At 41.5% G+C, this 19,377-nt stretch overlaps 2 protein-coding genes and 1 long non-coding RNA gene across 5 annotated transcripts; 2 read left to right on the plus strand and 1 right to left on the minus strand.

Annotated features, from left to right (window-relative positions):
* The first annotated feature begins 401 nt into the window (after positions 1–401).
* xpo6 (exportin 6) lies at positions 402–14,359 on the plus strand. Its single transcript, XM_083977289.1, has 24 exons — positions 402–673; positions 1,913–2,003; positions 2,456–2,568; positions 3,550–3,747; positions 4,058–4,217; positions 4,485–4,562; positions 4,958–5,477; positions 6,005–6,131; positions 6,240–6,349; positions 6,488–6,596; positions 6,790–6,882; positions 7,901–7,970; positions 8,100–8,259; positions 8,416–8,508; positions 9,906–10,050; positions 10,368–10,517; positions 10,711–10,900; positions 10,981–11,136; positions 11,443–11,557; positions 11,681–11,852; positions 12,144–12,305; positions 12,529–12,627; positions 13,222–13,452; positions 14,184–14,359. Exons 1-24 carry the CDS (start codon positions 671–673, stop codon positions 14,283–14,285), a joined length of 3,447 nt encoding a protein of 1,148 aa, XP_083833415.1. The 5' UTR covers positions 402–670; the 3' UTR covers positions 14,286–14,359.
* Positions 13,534–17,110, minus strand: LOC310990066. The gene is made up of 3 exons (XR_014595567.1): positions 16,981–17,110; positions 14,017–14,390; positions 13,534–13,709 (listed from the first exon to the last, which is right to left on the minus strand). It is a non-coding gene; the product is annotated as an uncharacterized lncRNA (long non-coding RNA).
* On the plus strand, positions 16,175–18,695 carry nme4 (NME/NM23 nucleoside diphosphate kinase 4). Of its 3 annotated transcripts, none has more exons than XM_083977292.1 (5): positions 16,175–16,572; positions 17,231–17,352; positions 17,452–17,553; positions 18,226–18,338; positions 18,455–18,695. In XM_083977292.1, exons 1-5 carry the CDS (start codon positions 16,428–16,430, stop codon positions 18,501–18,503), a joined length of 531 nt encoding a protein of 176 aa, XP_083833418.1. In that variant the 5' UTR covers positions 16,175–16,427; the 3' UTR covers positions 18,504–18,695. The 3 variants fall into 3 exon arrangements, with proteins under 3 accessions (XP_083833418.1, XP_083833419.1, XP_083833417.1); XM_083977291.1 differs by having other exon boundaries at positions 16,188–16,572; positions 18,483–18,695; XM_083977293.1 differs by lacking the exon at positions 17,452–17,553 and having other exon boundaries at positions 16,179–16,572; positions 18,483–18,695.
* The last annotated feature ends 682 nt before the right edge of the window (positions 18,696–19,377 follow it).

Below are 19,377 nucleotides of genomic sequence, written 5' to 3' on the forward strand. Positions count from 1 at the left end.
CCAACAACAGCCTGGGAGCCTCTCTACGCTTGACAGCAGCAAGCTAACGAAACTTATACCTTCATCCTGCTAGAGCAGCTAACGAGTTAGCCATCCGCTGCAGCCAGCGTTAGCAGCTGGGTAACTTAGCCTCGGAAAGCGCCTGCCTTGCTTGGCATAGAAAGCTAATTAACGTTGCACATTTCTCCGGAGTCGGAGCCAGTGTTAGTAGATGTCCCTCAATGCAAGGTTTCTATATTTAAACCCAACGGTAAACGGTGAATAATAACGATAATGCAAGATAGTGCTAACGATTGGAGATAGCTGACTCAATGTTATTAAGCCTTGTGTACATGGTAAGCGAAATGCGTTTTATGTGAGGGTGGGGGGAAGAAAAGAAGAAGGAGAAGGGGGGGAAAGCCAGTGTTAAACGTTGTTATTGTAAAGCAGAGTCAGTCAGTCAACGACGGCGACCTTTTGCTAGCTGGTTGTGTGTGGTTGTGCGTGTGTGTGTGTGTGGGAGTATCGACCATGATGAGCCCACTCTGCGGCTCCGTTAGCCAGCAACACCTCAGCTAACGTCGGCTACAGGAGTGGCTAACTTTAGTCAGTCGGAAGCTAATGTTGGCTCATTACTGTAATTAACACGAGAAAAAGAAAACCGAAGAAAGCGTCTGAGCCAACTGTGAACATGGTGAGTATAATTTAATGCGTATCATTTACATAGTCGTTCACGTTGTCTTCCTGTCTTATCTGCTAATGGCTAATGTGGTGCAGGAGCTTTTGATTTCGTGTATGTGAGCAGGAAGCTGACCTAACTTTGTGATAGTAATGCATTCAAATTTCCTCACATATATAAGCTAATAGCGTATGCTAGTGTGCACTATGGTGTTGTATGTTTTTGTTAAGCCACATAACGGTTTATGAGAGGCCAGGTATTTCACGGGATGTGACAGCTTGTTAAGCCATTTCGCGGAACAAGACGCCCATCTTGCAAAACCGAATATTTGCTTTGAGTAGTGTTAAGCCCCGGCAAGTTGTGGCTTATTTGAGGAATTTAGACCCGCCTGCCACAGGGGCTGCCCTTTAAAGTCTCAATTTGCTGCTATCTCTCTCTCTTTTTTTCCTTTTTTTTTTCGCCAGACAAGGCCCAACTTCCTCCACCTGTCAAAACGTGGTACATCACAACTGACTTGGTTTTAATGTCAGCTTGATTTAAACCGTCTATGACCAAGACTAAAATACTCATGCAATCATCAATGCAGAACCATCTCAGCAAGTTGGACTGCAGAGTTGTCATGTTGTGTGAACTTTATTTCCAAGAGAGTGTGCAAAAAAAAAAAAAAAAAAAAAGGTGCACATCAGTGATCCATGTGCAGTGATCAACTGTAGCTCTGTGGGGGCATGAGTATGTTCAGATATATTTATAGCTTGGCAAGTAATTCACCTGAGCAAGATGGTGTATACACCTGTAAGTGCTAAATTATGAACAAACTTCTAAATGTAGTCTACAGGTTCAGGTCCTGTTGTACTGTGCAAATACACACACACATTCTTTAAATAATTATGTATAGGCCTAATAACTTTGCACAATAAATGTTACTATATGTTTGGTAGTGTTAGAAGATATTTCAATTTTAGTGCATTGTAATTTTATTATAAGAATTGGCCTATTGCTCATGGACAGATGTTTGCAGAGGATTGTGGCTGGTCTGCACTTGAAAATCTGATGTGCATGTAAACTGCATGTCATACTCAACTCTGAATTGTATCTGTTAAAATGACAGAGACTGATCTAGTATGATGTTTCTCATAAGTGCTAGTGGGTTATGAGAAAAGTGCAGCAGTCAGCTCTTTGGGTTATGCATATGGTTCAGTGGATGGGTAAGATCTAAAAAGTTTGTATTTATTTTTACCGTTTATTAACCTTTAGGCTTCAGAGGAGTCATCCCTGCGTGCACTGGAGAGCCTAATGACCGAGTTCTTCCACAGTTGCACAACCAATGAGCGAAAGAGAGAAATAGGTAAGTTTGACTATTTAAAACCTACTTCTGCTCCTTTAGAAGTAAGAACATGATCCACAAAATGTGTGCTTCTACCAACCTGGTTTGCAATAGATACAATTCAACTTTTATTGACAGAGAAGTAGATTTTTGAATATAAAAATGTCTCTAATCTATGAATTTTAATTATTGAAAATGTAAAGGTGTTTCCCCGTGTAAAATGGCATATCCTAGTCTGTGTGCACATATCCATCATAGCAAGTCTGAATCGCGACATGCAATGTGTTGTGGTGGTGTTGAACCATTTGCCACTTTTTTGTGTCTTGAAATTATTTGGGCTGTGAAGTGTTATATTCTTTCTTTTTTATATACTTCCTGTGTTGTGACGCATTACTTTCAGTCTGTCTGCAAGTGAAGCACAAGAGTGTCATGTACTTTTGTCAGTGATCCTGCCTACTTCCTTTTTTCTGCAGAAGAGCTGCTGAATAATTTCGCACAGCAGACGGGAGCGTGGCGCCACTGCTTGTTCTTCCTTTCCAATACTCGGAATGAGTATGTGATGATGTACAGCCTGACAGTATTTGAAGTAAGTGCTGTAGGTTAGGAGATACACATTTTCAGTTTATTGCACTGTCTAGAGCGGGCATCTCCAAACTACTCCACAAAGGGCCGGTGTGGCTGCAGGTTTTCTTTCTAACCAAGCAGCAGCACACCAGACTTGACACATTTAGTCAACTGATCTCAGTCTTCAGACAGTTGACTGGTCAAACTGGGTGCTCTTGGTTGGTTGGTTGAAGCAAAAACCTGCAGCCACACCGGCCCTTTGTGGAATAGTTTGGAGATGCTCGGTCTAGGGCCTTCTATAACTTTTTTATGTTTTGAAAATGAGGCAGTATGCAGAAAAAAGAGAATTTGTCAGTTTCTGTTTATTGATTTATTGATTTGTTTACTTTTACTGTCTTTAATCATCCATCCATTTTGCACCGAAATAAGCACGTGTATGCAGGTTTCTTGTTTTTTGTTTTTTTCAGTGTGGGGGAACCCACCAAAAATAGGCTTCCCCACTGTCAGTAGACAGTAGACATTCTGTTCATGGTCATTGTCACAAATGTGCTGAAAAACAGTACAAAGCAACATGGAGGCTTTTGACTATGTCACATTGCTCGTCTCTTCAGTCTCAGTGCAGAATGAACACAGTTGTTGGTGTGTGACGTATTTCACAGCAATACCGCTGCCTGTAGGTAGAGTGCTCATCTGGTTTTGCTTGAATGAGTTGGTCGAGACTGATTAGGAGTTTTTCTCCTACACTGCAGAAACTTTACACATTTGAACCAACGTCATAGCTTTGTGCCAGAAAAGAGGAGACTTAGTATATCCATATCGACATAATCTTCATGTTTCCATCACGGGCAGTTGGCACTGAAGCCAGAAACTACATCTGACCTTGTTGAGGGTTTCTGTGCAGTATGATACAAGCTTTAATTGTAGTATTTTGTTTGTTGTTGAGAGTGTGTTTTTCCTCTTTCAGACACAGTTTCAATGGCTGATTGTTACTTTTTACTTTTAGAACTTGGTGAACAAGATGTGGATTGGCGTGGCGTCGCAGGACAAGATGGAGATTCGCAGCTGTCTTCCCAAACTCTTGCTTGCTCAGCACAAATCTGTGCCCTATTTCATCCGTAACAAACTCTGCAAAGTCATTGTGGACATTGGTCGCCAGGATTGGCCGATGTTCTACCACGATTTCTTTACAAACACCCTTCAGGTAAGTCCTGCTGATGTTGTTTATGCTATTAATGTTTTGTTCAAGTTTAATCATCATCAGTAGCCCAGTGCTGGTTGATGTGTTCTCAAATACTTGACAGAAATGAAGACTGAAACTAAATAAAATCATAGCTTTTGATGCAATAAACATGTTAGACAGCATGTGTTGTTTTATCATGTGGGACTACACTAAAAACCACCCCATAAACAAAGATACAGATATTGAAAGAGGAACTGAATCAATACTAAATGACAGTCAACTGTTTTGAAGAACCTGTGTGTAATAAATGTCAATCTGTTGTGAACTGCAGTTGATCCAGTCTCCAGCTCTGGCTCAGTTGGGGTTGGTGATGTTAAAAACCACATCAGAGGAACTGGCATGTCCTCGAGAAGACCTGAGTGTCGCTAGGAAGGATGAGTTGCGTAAACTTTTGCTGGAGCAGGTACCAACAGTGCTTGGACTGTTGACAGGTGAGAACGACTTCAAATGTGCTTATGACAGCGATATTACAGGCCACATTGCAAGGGATGTGAAAGACTAAGGCACAATCTAAGGAAAAGCTAAAGCCTCCTGTAGTTCAACCAGCTAATGAGCTTTAAATCTGACTTGCAAAGTCCAGTCTCTGTGAGCTTTTAATGGCAAAACGTTGAGTTGTCAGGCCGCCAGTCAGAAGAAATGTATTGCTGGGAACTCTTTAGCTCACGTGGATAAGCTGAGTGTCACTTGTTAATTTACAGGTATCCTGGAGACCTATTGGGACAAGCACAGTGTCATAGCTTCCACCCCACCGCCCTCACCGACCTCAGGGGAAAGTGGTAAGTTAGTTAAAACTGTAATACCTTAATAGTAATGCAGTTTTAATCATGAAACAGCTGTTGTGTACAGTGGGGAAAATAAGTATTTGATACCCTGCTGATTTTGTAAGTTTGCTCTCCCTCCAAGAAACAGACGGGCTATAGTTTTAATTGTAAGTTTATTTTAGCAGAGAGAGACTGAATATCAACAAAACAATCCAGAAATTATGTCATCATATAAAGGTTATTAATTATTTAACATTTGATCAATTGAAATAAGGGGCAAAAATCAATCAGCAGGAGATTAAATCCTTATTTTCCCCACTGGATATACTAACACTGACCACAGTCAATCATTTCATCAAGTAGTTTGTTGTGTACTAAGCGGACTATTTTGTCTCTCTTCAATCTATCAGTGGAGTTGCTGGGCAGTTTGTTTCAGGGCAGCCAGTATTCAAAGCTGCTCTGCCAGCCCATGGCAGCATTGGACAGTGAGAGTCAGCAGCTCTGTTGTCTCGTTTTGGAGTGTTTGGCCCACCTGTTCAGCTGGATCCCGCTCTCCACAAGCATCACGCCCACGCTGCTGGCCTCCATTTTCCATTTTGCACGTTTTGGTTGTGACCTTCACACAAAAGCCAAGACGGGATCCTTCATCTCCTCCAACTCTTCTAATGGACAGCATAATCAGATGCCACCGACATCTAACGGGGGAGGGCGAAACGGACAGCAAAGTGAGGGCAACAAGGTGGATCGCGCCCGACTCGGTGTACTCGCTATGACCTGTGTCAATGAACTGGTATCAAAGAACTGTGTGCCAATGGACTTTGAGGAGTACCTGCTGCGCATGTTCCAGCAGACCTTCTTTCTTCTGCAGAGGCTGACACGAGAGAATAATGCTCATACGGTCAAGAGCCGCCTACAGGAACTTGATGAGAGGTATAGCCGCTGGTGTTTGGAGCATGAACAAACTGATCGTATTTAACTTTGATGCAGTTGAGCCTAATGTGCTGTCAGAAGTTGCACTGTGGTATTTCTTAGTAGGCCATCTCTCAAAACTGTCTTTGTTTTCATCACTGCTGCACACCACACTGGCTCCTTACAGCCATGTCCTTCAGCTCTGTCACATGAGTCCTTCTGACCTATTCTTTCAGCCTGTGTATGTCTCTTTAGTCCCTCCATAGAAAATATGTGTGTGCTTTGATCACCTCACCTAATCCTAATCTTTATAACGCACTGAATTGTTTTCATGAGTGGTCCTGCAGTCTGAGCAGATACACAAGACTGACTGTCACTGTCTCTTGTCAGGGTAAAAATTAGGATGTGACATTTTGTGTCAATGTGGTGACCCCATCCTTGGTTCAAGAAATGTTATGATTATTGACCAGCACGGACTATATCATGTAAGTTCTGACTGTTACTTTAACTGTGTTCTGTGTTATTAATGTGTCCTGTTTCTGTTGCAGTTACTTGGAAAAGTTCACAGATTTTCTGCGCCTGTTTGTCAGTGTTCACTTGAGGCGGATCGAGTCCAGTCCTCAGTTTCCAATTGTAGAGTTTCTTGGCCAGCTATTCAAGTACACCTTCAACCAGGTAAGTTTAACTTTGATCATTTTAATGACACTTGTTGTTTATGCAGTACATCCCAGTGCCCTGCTTTCTACAGTTTTCCTGAAAACTTGCTTATCATTGACTTTTCAGCCTACCCATGAAGGCTACTTTGCCTGTTTGGATATCTGGAGTGTGTTTTTGGATTTCCTAACAACCAAAATCAAAAGCAGACTAGCAGACAGAGACAGTGTCCTAAATAGGTAAGTGGCTAAGAAAAGAAAATTGATCTCATGTTATTTGCAATGTAGACAGATGTACAAAATGTCTTAGGTGTTGTTCATTTCATTTTCTATAAATATATGAAATTGTTGTTGTTACATATATTCATGCATTTTTAGGTACAAGGATGCCCTAGTTCTTCTATTAAGGGAGGTCCTGAATCGCATCCAGTTCAGATACAACCAGGCCCAGTTAGAGGAGCTGGATGACGAGACTCTGGATGATGATGTAAGAACATACAGTGCATTTCACAGTCCATCAATTACAATGTTTTGCTTCATATGTTCAGCACATCTCAAGTTGCCGCTAAGGTTAATTATATTATTAGTATGTCCAGCCCATTAAGATACACACTCATCGCTAAGGCGTTTATAGCTTTCAGTTCAAAGTCTAAATGCTCTCCTTTATTTGGTAACTATAGCAACAGACCGAGTGGCAGAAGTACCTGCGTCAGAGTCTGGAGGTGGTTGCCAAGGTGATGGAGCTGCTCCCATCCCATGCCTTTTCTACTTTGGTAAGAAATGATTGTTGGTGTCAGCTTGACATAGAGTGAAGATAAAAGTTTTGAGACATTTAACCCAATTAACCCAAACTTTATTTAGAATTCCAATGGGCTAATTGCATACAACAAAATGTTGATGTTAAATGTTTACAGTTTCAAAATGCCTTTACATTTTTTGCACACTGGGGCTCTTCAATATTACTCTACACCACTTAGCTTTGATAAGCTATCTGATGTGTCTTAAGGTTGTGCATCAGCAACTCAAACATAGCCACGATCAATGGTGTTACCATAAATAATTATATTTCTATAATTATAGTTCTATTACACTGCAACCACAGGTTTATTCTATTTCACACATTAGTGACATTAATTACAATCATGTTAAACTAATTACAAATGTATAAAAACATGTTTTTCACTAAATACCACTGAGGGAGATGTAGAGTGAAGCACCCTTTTCTTCAGCAGTTTGACAAACGTGTGAAGTTTTGTGAACGTAACAGATCTCATGTGTGAAATATAGAAACACAAGTTTCACTTTTGAAAAATCTAAATTCAGACGACATTAAACAAGAACCAAAAAAAAAAGCACAACTTGCAGACAAGCTATCGGAACTCATGTGTGAAGTTAGGTTGCACTGTTGAAGCAAAGTGCTCTGGGGTGAATGCTTAAACTTGCTCATATTTGTACCATGGTTCACAAAACAGAATCTGAATTCTGTTAAGAACAATTATGAGAATTGGCTCCTGTTAAGAACCAGTTCCTCCAAACAGATTTTGTTTCTGAGGTCAAGATACTGTCCTGTTTATCTCTTCTTCTTTCTTTTCATGTCACATGTTATCTTATTTGTATGTCTGCTCTGTTCAGTCATGTTCAGGCACTGACAGGTAAACATGTGTGAAGGACATGAAATACTTTGACATGGCCGTGGGTTTGTTATTGCATGTTTAGAAACACGTACCCGGTCTGTTGCAGTGGCTGCAGTAGCCTCTTCCTTATCGCTTTTTTTTTCTTCTTCTCCTTCAGTTCCCAGTGCTTCAGGATAATTTGGATGTATACATGGGTTTGCAACAGTTTATCGTCACCACTGGCACAAGTAAGCTTTATCTTTTTATTTTTTAAATGTTTTTTTCAGCTACACAGTTTGACTTTGCATTTAGGATTAGTCGCATGAAATGGTGCTACTTCCATTGATTGAATTGTTTGAATGTTGGTCATCTTTCAGGTCGGAGGCTCAATATCTCTGCCGAAAACGACTGTCGTCGACTTCACTGTTCTCTCAGGGACCTCAGCTCCCTCCTTCAGGCTATCGGACGCTTGGCTGAGCATTTCATCGGGGATGTTTTTGCAGCACGATTCACTGATGCCCTTGCAGTAGTGGAGAGGTGTGCTCTGCTTTTCAAATTTATATTAATTGTTATCAATAGTAATATGAAGTTGAATGAGGAGAAGGCCTGTTGCGTTTCTGTTGGTGGTTCCTTTTCCTAAATTGAAGAGTAAGAGCAAAGCATCATTTTAGACCTTTACTTTCTCTTTTCAAGGTTGGTTGAAGTGACGTGCTATGGCTCCCAGACGAGCCTTTACGACCTCGAGACTGCTGTGCCTTCTGTGCTCAAGCCGGATCTCGTTGACGTGTGAGTATCACATGTTTAAAGGTCCCATGTTATGCTGTTTTCCATGCAAAATATTGGCGTGGTTTTACGCCGAGAGAGGAGACTTCCTCGTTCAGATGTGCTTATTATGCTTATTGAACGGTACCGCTGTGATGTGAAGCGGTACCTTTACAGTATTCTCCAGAATAAACTCCAGTCACTGTCCCTTGCGAGGTTAGGATGAAGGGAGGGAAAATAAATGTTCATGGTGGAGTCACTGCGAGTCAGCTGCCTCTTGATGTCAAGAGGAGTGACTTCCAACGACCCGTTGGGGCACACGATCTCAAAAAAGTGAAGCAATCAATTAAGGCGTTAAAGCAGAAGTAAGCAATATTTTTGTGTTAATATAAGTCTTAAATAGTTATATCTTCCGACAGCAATCACTTACATAGAGTGTTTGGACCGAAACACGGGTCTGTCAGTCACTCTGCTCTGCTCTGCGCCGAGGAGAAAACTTTTCTCGTATCCTACAGTTTTTATCCAATGAGGAGAGAGAACGGCATGAAGGGCTGTGTGTGCAGCCAAGGGATGCGCGTGAATGTGGTGACGAGGACTGTTATGGTGCGTTCAAGGCAGCCCGTAACTCGTGTTTTTCCAACCTGTGAAGTCGTACCAGTTCGATCTGGTACGAGTTCACAGGTCGGAAGTTACGAGTGGCCGTTATAGTGCACTTTCACAGGTAAAACAGGTCGGAAAAACACGAGTGGGTTGCCTGGAACGCTACAAAGTCGTAAGTTGTGACTTGAAGCTGTACTTTACGGTTTCAAAAGCCTGCCTGGAACGCAGCATTAGCCAAAACGACCGGATCGCTTACTTCTGCTTTAAGACAGGCCACAGGAACATATATAGCCACTACAAAACCAGTATAAAGTGGATTTTGCATAATATGGACCCTTTAAAAGAAAACTAACCAACCCTTTACATGTGACTGCTTTATTACAACCGACAGAAATGTGCTGTTCTTTTATTGAACGTGGTGTCACCAGCAACAGTTAGAGGAACTGTGCGTGTGAACACTTGCAAAGTCTGTGTGAATTTAGACACATAATAGCTCTGTACTTCACAGCATCAATAAAAAGCCACTGAGAAGCTCTTGTGGCTGTTTGCACAATGCTGGTTAAGTTTCCTCCTGTTCATCAACATTTGCATAATAAAGTTACAGAATAATTGTTAGTTCTGGGGCTGACTTGTTAGAAATGCAGACCAATCTGAATGTCATTCTTAGAATTTCACCAGAATTAAAATAAAATAAACATTAACATCAATATTGAAAATGCTTGACAAGTCATGTAAATTGGTGTAAGATCCTATGAGGAAGAAGCAACTATGTCCATCTCACTATGTTGTTGTGTATCTTTGTGCTGTTTTGTTTGTTACAGACATGCACAGGCCCTTGCTGCTTTGCAAGCCTACTCTCACTGGCTGGCACAGTTCTCCAGTGAAGTGCACGGTCAGAACCAGAGCCAGTTCATCAACCTCATCACATCTGCAATAGATGCCAGTAGTCCACTCATCACAGCCAAGGTAGGCTCTCTCTCTCTCTCGCTCTCTGATCTATCTCTATCTCTCTCTCTCGTTAAACACATGGAAGCTAGTCTACCAAGTCAACTATCAGTAGTTTTAGTCATTTCCTATTTATACACTCACAAGTGAATTTCAGGTTTCCACTAAAGATGTGCATGTTGTGAGAAAGAAAAGTGGTAATAGAGCCGTAGGTTCACAGTGAACACACACACTCCACTCACATCTGAATATCTTATTTTGGTAAAGTAAAATATTGTAGTAATCTCATGTGCCAAATAAAAATGGTTCAAATGCTTTTATTCTGTCTTCATCTGTAGGTACCCGATAAGTTGGTGCTGTCAGCGTGTCATCTGATGGTTTCCATCACAGCTACTGTGCGACCTGTGTTCTTGGTCACATTGCCAGCTGTTCAGAACATCTTCAACCTCATTACGACGGAGAATCGCACCCGCAGACTTGCACCAGAGGTAAACGCTTCTTCTTTTTATTTTGCATATATTCAATGATGTAGTTATTTAATTAATAGTAGCAAAGTAGGCTTCTTTCATAGTTAACTGTGCAGATTATTTCAAAAATTCTCCTTCTTGATTTTTCTATTAGCCATGAAATTTCCTCAGTACCTGAATTAATTCATGTGTGTGCATGTGTTTCCTCATCTAGGCTCACATGTTGGTGTGTAGGGCTTTATCCAACATGCTGCTGCTTCCATGGCCGAATTCACCAGAGAGTGAGCAGCAGTGGCAAACGCGCTCCAGTAACCATGCCAGCTTATTGGCAGCCCTCACACGAGAATATCGTATTTTAAGAGGAACTGTGAATATAACTCCACGGCAACCAGCTCTGGGCGAAAGTCAGTATTTCTTTATTTTTCTTGTTTTCCATGATATTAGTCCTGGTCTACTCATCCTAACATGATGTCATCTCCTCCAGTGAAAGCAGTGATACAGCAGACCTTGCCTGTGCTCAGAGACATAGTGGACAGCATCTCTGGCGAATCCACAAAGTCACGTCAGATCTGTTACCAGAGTCTTCAGGAGTCTGTCCAAGTGTCCCTCAGCCTTTTCCCGGTGTTTATTCAGCAGCCAGGTCAGTGTCTTATCCACAGTTGGACTTCTTCTTCTACTTCATCTGTCTACAGTAGTGCACAAACATCTTGTGTTAACATGCTTCTCGTACTGTTTGTCACTTTATTCCTTTACTATAGTCAGCTAGTGACAGCTTTTCACTTGTACAGCAATCACATCAAAGGTTCTTTAAGACCTGATCAACATCCTATGTATTTTTAAGTAAAATACATGTAATTGTAATTAATGCGATCAATGGAAAATGAATCCTGAAGACCAAAGGGTCGTCTATCTGACCAGCTTTTTTACTTGTCACCTCTCTTCCCAGACGTGACCGATGAGATGCTGGCCTTCTTCTTGACGCTGTTTCAGGCGTTGCGAGTCCAGATGGGTGTCGCCTTCACAGGACAGATCATTCACACTTTCCTCAGCATGTTCACCAGGTTAATAAGATGCTTTATACTGTAGTGTGTCATCTTAAGAACGATATGGCATGGGGCATACACTGAAAATGCTGCCATCCCTCCTAACGCTAATTAATCTGATGTCACTTGCTTGTACTCCAGGGAACAGCTGGCAGCCAGTATTTTGCAAGAAGGCAGTGCAGGGTGTAGAGTGGTACAGAAGTTCCTGAAAATCCTGCAGGTGGTGGTGCAAGAGCCAGGTCAAGCTTTCAAGCCCTTCCTACCCAGCATCCTCTCTCTGTGCATGGAGCAGGTTTATCCGGTGGTGGCAGAGGTCAGTTGGTGATCACTTGTCCAAAGTTTCTTCTTTTTTTTTTTTTTAAAGGTTTGCATCTGGATTTATCAGCCTGCTAGCACCTGAAATTTGCATGTGGTATCATTTCTCATATAGAAAACCTTTCCAAAAATCTACCCGTTAGTAAAATATGGATATTATGGAAAGCCTAACAGTGTTACAGAAAAATAAACAAATGAATAGCTGCTCAGTAAAAACAATTATATGGTAATTAATTTGATACTCACTCATTAATGACAGTTTTTGATGGTATATGTGCTTGTTTGATAGCGATCCTCCCCGGATGTCAAGGCAGAGATGTTTGAGTTGCTATACCAAATACTTCACCAAAACTGGAGGTACTTCTTTAAAACTTCAGTCTTAACAAGTGTCCAAAGAGGAGCTGGTGAAGAGACCATGGAAAATGAAGCCCAGTTCACAGCTGCCATGCAGGTGGGTGAGGCACATGCCTACAGTTGTCCACATATACCTTTTGGAAAGACTGATAACGCTCGACTGTTTTCTTTGAAGTTCTGTTTTTAGACCAAGTCTAGTGGATCCTTGATAATTATGAAGTTAATGTTTTCATAACTAAATATACCATATATAGTATATAAATTATTGTTGAATTAAGTTACACTTCGTCCCCTGATTTTATCTAAAATATCTTTCCCAGGCGTTTGGACAGTCGTTCCTGCAGCCTGACATCCACATCTTCAAGCAGAATCTCTCCTATTTGGAATCACTCAACACCAAGCACAAGTTGTATCACAGAGTAAGTTGAGATGTCATATCTGTATCCCTGTATTCCTGATTTTATTATGTTTTATGGTTACCTCTATCAGTTACAAAAATCTAAACAGTTTGTTGCTGAAGTAGTTGTCCTTTATCTTTTGGTCATTTCTGCTCATTTTGGCAAAGAAAGAAATAAGCGTGTCCAAATTAACAAAACAGATTTATTAGGATAAACATAACAAAACCGCTGTGGTTAAAGCAACAGTCCACAAACACCCCAGTCAGAATGAAACCAAAACTTCATGCAAATATGTCAGAAGTAACTCGCAGGTAAGACGTGTGTCCATTCATAGACACAGGACGGTTGGATGTCAGCTGCACTGAGTCTTGACGACGCATCTACAGACTTCAGAGCCACAAACATTATGTCTTCTGTCTGTCTGTCCCCTTCTTGTGGACACAATATCTCAGTCGTGCATTGACAGCATTTCGTCAAATTGGATACAAACATTAACCACGACTCAAGAATCGACTGAATAGATCTTGATGGTCGAGGGTTAGGGTCGCAGTAACCGCACAAATCACTTAATATGTCACAAATGAAGATCTAACTCTAGTTTTTCTTGTGCCTCAGAAACTTTTCCGGACCTCGATGCTCTTCCACTTCATCAACGTGCTGCTGCAAGTTCTTCTCCACAAAAGCCACGACCTTCTTCAGGAGGAAATCACACTTGCTATTTACAACATGGCCTCCGTCGACTTCGATGCCTTCTACTCGGCCTTCATGCCAGAGTTCCTCAATGGCTGCCAGGGTGTGGACAGCAGCCAGCGAGCTGTTCTTGCTCGTAACTTCAAGCTTGAACAGGTAAGCATGACATTTTGTGACATATTCCCCAGGGGTTACTCAGTCAGTTGCAGTTTACAATCTCACCAGTAGATGGCTCTAAATCCTTCACACTGGTCCTAATAACTATTGGTAACCCTGCAGATAATTGAGTATCACATGCCCAATTTATCCAATATTTATTGTTTTATATTATATTCCATTCACCTCCACCATATTCAGAATTTTCAGAAACAGAAATTACGGATACTCTACATCAAACTCCATGTTGTAGTCTTCTCCCTGTTTTTGGGCGGCTGTGGCTCAGGAGGTAGAGCGGGTCGTCCACTAACCAGAAGGTCGGTGGTTCGATTCCAGGCTCCTCCTGGCAACATGTCGAAGTGTCCTTGGGCAAGACCCTGAACCCACACTTGCCCCCCGATGTGTCCATTGGGTGTACGAATGTGTGTGAATGGTTAGATTCCTGCGCTACAGCGCTGTATGAATGTGTGTGAAAGGGTGAATGTGACCTACAGTGTAAAGCGCTTTGAGTGGTCCAAGAGACTAGAAAAGCGCTACATAAGTGCAAGTCCATTTACCATTTACCATTTACCATTTAACAGCAACAGTCAGTCAAGACAAAGTTTAAAATGATTTCAAACAGTACATACTCATGTTTGCCTGTTTTTGTCTCCCATGCACCCATAGCATTGCTAACCCATATTTTCTCAATAATCTAATATCATTGTTCACCTTTTCCCTCTTTTCTTTAGGACCTGCCTTCGTTCACTCAGAGTGTGCAGCGGCTGGTCAATGACCTTCGCTACTATAGACTGTGTAATAGTAGCCTGCCCACTGGCACCATCAAGCTATAGCACAATGACTGCTTGAACCACTCCACACACCAACTCTGATCTTCAAGGATTGCCTGTGCTGACCACTTTGCCCAACACTCCCTCTCCGACTCGGCTTCGCTCCACCTGTTCAAAGTGATGGGAAGGAAGAACACACATTTGTATGGTTGAGTACTTGGAGGATGAGGATGCTGCTGATGTTTTTGATTTCTACTGTAGAAGGTTGGCGCTATATTATTTTTTTTTTAAAAAGCAGTGCCCTCCTTATGTATTGCCAATGATAACTTGGCAAGAAATGTAAACCTGGTCTGCAGTTGGCTTTTGCCCAGACCTGGAGCAGTCTGAGCCAGGCCTTCTTTCCCAATCCTCTGCGAAAACAGCTGGGCTGGGACTGAGCACTTTCAACTCATTTTGAGTTTTTAAAATGTCTGCTTTTATTCATTTTGCCTTCAATTTTTTTCATCTCCAAAGGAGACGGACTCTCAACTTTCATATCATTCCATTCTGAAAATGAGAAAATCCTGCTTGATTAAATAAAGTGCTTTTTTAGAAATTGGTAAATTCGTGATTTTATCCTTCTGTGTTACAATACAGTTTGTGAAAATTAATGGTTGTATCATAAGAAATCTGACTCTTTGATATATTTATATTCGGTTGCATCACACTAGTCATTGGTATCTTTATAAAAACATATGTTCACCAACTGAAAGAGCTGAATAATCTGATTGTTGGCCCAGGTCTCTACAGGGATAATGGATAAAGCTGAGCAGATTCAATTTTTTAGGATGGCTTAAGGAAGTGTTTTTCAACCTTGGGGTCGGGACCCCACGTGGGGTCGCCTGGAATTCAAATGGGGTCGCCTGAAATGTCTAGTTATTGCTATAAAAAATTACTAATTACTATTCTTTTTAAATTATAATTTAAAACACCACATAGTCTTAAACTACTGTATTCTATACTTTCACTTTCTAAAAATAAATTGAGTTCAAATAAAATGCAGCATATAAAAATATCTGAGCTGGCGCATCTTGATTGACGGCCACGATCACGTGACTGCACATGAACGCCAGAAATTTGTGATGTCAAAATGGGGTCACGAGCCAAAAAAGGTTGGGAACCACTGGCTTTAGGCCTTGACAGACATGGACCATCAACAGACAGAGGTCCTGATGTGCTGCATGTGACTCATCACGTGCAGAGAAAGTCGTGTGAAGGCACAACACTCACAAGTAACAGCAGCGTAATGACACTTCACTAATGCTTCAGCTTCAGTCTGCTGCCCGTCTGTCCACCCCTTTACATATTACAATGTTTACACATTTTCAAAGCTGTTCTCAGTTTCTGTCTTAAACATCAAAGACACATTTTGGTCCTGTTATGATGTTATCTTTACAACAGCTGGATATTAGAAAATAGGAGTTTCATGTGACTCAGCGTAGTCTACAGGGAAACGGAACTCATGAACTTTACTGCTGGACTCTCTTCATTTAATTAGCTTATTTCTGGCATGAAAGCTGGTCTTGATGCTAAATATATTCAAGCAGTTATGTCTTTATGGAAAAATACCTTATCATTGTACAAGGTTAGGCTTTAAATCAGTGTTGAGTGAACTTGCATTGAAGATAAACCTATCAATAACCTATAACCTGTCTTGAACTCACCATTGTCATATTCATGCGGTTTTATGTCAAAGGAAATCTACCACTGTTTATAGCTCAAGATAAAAACATTCATCACAAGAGAGACTTATGATGTGCCTGCAAAAAGTGGACTGTTTAATGAAGACTGTTGTGGACCAATAGTCAAATAGGACCTAAAGTTAGGACACATTGACCCATCTTGTTTGTTTTTGTCTAAGTCCACCAGCTCTGCATTTAACAGCAGAGACATGAGTCCGTGGTACCAGCTCTGAAGTGACTATTGAGTTTTAATGTTTTGATGAAACTACTTGTTTGAACTGAGATAGTGGACCAGTGATGAACTGTGTTTATGGTCAACAAGTCAACACTGAAAAACATTGTGAAAGACACAGTATCACCGTCTGGCATCACTGGAGTTAAATCAGTGAGTGACAGACAGAGGGGATGGCTCGTGAGTTTTGATTGAGGTGGGGGGGCTGACTTCTCTCTCCTCAGGCTGACAGAACACAACACAACCTCAAACATGATCCTGTTACAAAGATGCGTTTTTAAGAGGATTATCCAACCGTTTTACCCAAGAAATCAAGAAACCGCTAAAAGTCTGGTGTCTGGGTTTCCCTCTGCGCTGCTGGGCGGACGCAGAGCTGCTGGGCACAAGAGCTCATCGGGTAAGTCACTAAATCTAATAGTCAACAAGTCAATCGATTTTTCTCTTTTATATATTTTTTGTATCTCAGCCACTGAATATATGATTTCTTTTTAACGAGCGCAAGAGAAAGGACTTAATGAATGACACTTCTCCAGGACCCAAAACATGTAGCCTAGGGGGAAAAAAAGTAATTGTATGAGAATGACATGATTTCCTTTTCTTTTTTTTCTCCTTCTCCTTTTTTTCTGTAGCCTACAAATATTGTTATTTGACATTTTTGATTCGTCAGGGATTTCACTCTTGCGGCGCAAACTTCATTTGTTCTGTGGGCCAGTTGCAAAAACAAATTCGTTTGCCAAAGTCGTGGGGTCATGAACTGGAAGTAGGTTAGAGGGACAGAAGCTGGTGGTGATGGAGAAACACTGACCTGTGCGGAACTGGGCCAAAACCTGAGCAGACTCCGACGATAGTTTCGGCGAAATGACACTGGGCCGATGGATAGATAGATACCTCTCCTCTCCTGCAGGTCACGTGCGTGCTCAATTGGTCGCACGCGGCCGTTCATTAGCTGTTGCGCGCGGTGTTGCTGCTGCAGTGACAGTCGACTCGCAGATATTTGCAATCGGCTATAAGGAAGTGTCAGTGTCAGTGTCAGTCCGTCTGTCTGTCTCCTCCAGATATCAGGGAGCGGACTCTGATCGCCGTGAAGCCAGATGGAGTTCAACGACGTCTGGTTGGACAAATAATCCAGCGGTTTGAGCAGCGGGGCTTCAAACTGGTTGGTCTGAAGATGCTGCAGGTATAAAGTCCTCAAACTTATATCACAATCGTACTACTATGTTGTAATGTTTATTATGGGGCATCAGTTTATTTACCTGTCCATGTCTCTGTTGTGAAGGTGTCTGATGATCTCCTGTCTCAGCACTACTGTGAACTCAGGACAAAGCCCTTCTACCCCAGTCTGCTGCATTATATGACCTCAGGACCTGTGGTTGCCATGGTGAGGGCTCCTTTCACTATGCATCATCTGTAGTTGTTTATTGCAAGGTTATTATAGTAAAAAAATAAAGTAAAATTTTCATTAGTTTATTTATATTTAATTTTTCTGTTTGCTTTTTTATTTCAGTTTAGTTTTAGTTTTAGTTTTAGTCCAACAAGTCATTAAGCAGTTTTAGTTTAGTTTTTATTTTTAAGGAAGACTTAGTTTTAGTTTTTCAGGTAGGCCTAGTAGGAGAAAGCATCTGTGAGATCTCTGAAGATGAACTTCCAAATGTGGTACTTTTTCACTTTTAGTTGCATCCCATAAATGTTCCCATTAGTCCTCATCACGTTAGATTCACTCTTATCTACCTGAGGGCGTAGCCTACTTGAAGTAGTCCCATGTTGAGCTGTGGCGTTTTCTTCCTGCAACTTCAGCCATCTCTAAGAAACCTAAATGTTATCTGCAATTCAGTTTAGTTTTAGTTACTCTTGCATTGTTCATTGTGGTTTTTATTTAGTTCTCATTTTTGCGAAAAACTGTCATTTAATATCCGTTTACAATTTTTTTGTCTTAGTTTATTATAATAACCCAAATATATTGGTTAGCAAGAGCATAATTCATACCCAGTTGCTTGCATTATATTCCATCTGCCATCAGTCTTTTTTCTTGCATGTGTCGGTTTTTGTTCAGGTGTGGGAAGGCCACAATGTCGTTCACACATCACGCACCATGGTGGGACACACTAACCCAGCTGAGGCCCGGGCCGGCACAGTCAGAGGAGATTTCAGCATCCATGTCAGCAGGTAGTCTGCTGCAGTTCAACCTCATTCATTTCAGGATTGATCAAAAACCTTATTAAAATTCCACTTTCCAGATATTGCATCTTGTGTAATTGCTTGCACTGTATATTTTTTCTTAGTCTAACGATGTGTGCTGGTCATTTGAAGGAATGTGGTCCATGCCAGTGATTCGCTGGAGGGGGCTCAAAGGGAGATTCAGCTGTGGTTCCAGAGACAAGAGCTGCTGAGCTGGGACTGCTGTGACCAGAGCCTCACCTGTGAAGATGCTGAGAGTTGAATGCAGTGAGAATCAGTTTTGCTACCTCTTCTCCTGCTGCTCAGAGATGCATCTCTTCTGTCTGTGTGACCACAATGATCAAATGTATGGAAATGTTCTGTATTCCTAGAAAATATACCTCAGTAAGTGCACTTATAATTCAAGCTACATTAGCAACAATGCACATTTGAATTTATAGCAGTCACATTTTTCAGTGCTGAATTATGAGTTGAAACATTTCAATTACATGAGGCTTAAAGCAGATATCAGTGGAATGTTTTTGTTAATATAAGTCCTAAATAGTCCTATTTTCCGTCAGCAATCACTTACATGAAGTATTTCAGCCTAAACACGAGTCTCTCCGTCACTCTGCTCTGCTGTAACCCGAGGAGAAAATTTTCCTTGTGGGATACAAGTGTTATCCAATGAGGAGAGAGAACGGCATGAAGGGCTGTGTGTGCAGCCAAGGGATGCGCGTGAATGTGGTGACGTAACACGAGGACCAATTGATGCCTGACAAGGGCGGGGGCTGCTAACTCATGGTGCGTTCAAAGAAACTCGTACTTTGTGTTTTTCCTTCCTGTGAAGTCATACCAGTTCGATCTGGTACGAGTTCACGGGTCGGAAGTTACGAGTGGCCGTTATAGGGAACTTTCACAGACAACAGGATGGTAAAAACACGAGCTACGGGTTACCTGGAACGCTACCAAGTCGTAGTTGTGACTTGAAGCTGTAACTTACGGTTTCAAAAGCCTGCCTTGAACGCAGCATTAGCCGAAACGGCCG

Source organism: Trachurus trachurus, assembly GCF_905171665.1.
Source record: "Trachurus trachurus genome assembly, chromosome: 8".
Taxonomy (NCBI): domain Eukaryota; kingdom Metazoa; phylum Chordata; class Actinopteri; order Carangiformes; family Carangidae; genus Trachurus; species Trachurus trachurus.

What these genes read in the sequence shown, in the direction of transcription:
- xpo6 (XM_083977289.1), top strand. An exon ending in TGAGCGAAAGAGAGAAATAG is followed by an intron (nt 2,004 to 2,455) that starts GTAAGTTTGACT and finishes TTTTTTCTGCAG; the next exon opens with AAGAGCTGCTGAATAATTTC. An exon ending in AAGCCGGATCTCGTTGACGT is followed by an intron (nt 8,509 to 9,905) that starts GTGAGTATCACA and finishes TGTTTGTTACAG; the next exon opens with ACATGCACAGGCCCTTGCTG.
- nme4 (XM_083977291.1), top strand. Translation starts at nt 16,428, where the DNA reads ATGATCCTGTTACAAAGATGCGTTTTTAAGAGGATTATCCAACCGTTT. An exon ending in TTGGTCTGAAGATGCTGCAG is followed by an intron (nt 17,353 to 17,451) that starts GTATAAAGTCCT and finishes TCTGTTGTGAAG; the next exon opens with GTGTCTGATGATCTCCTGTC. An exon ending in CAGGACCTGTGGTTGCCATG is followed by an intron (nt 17,554 to 18,225) that starts GTGAGGGCTCCT and finishes GTTTTTGTTCAG; the next exon opens with GTGTGGGAAGGCCACAATGT.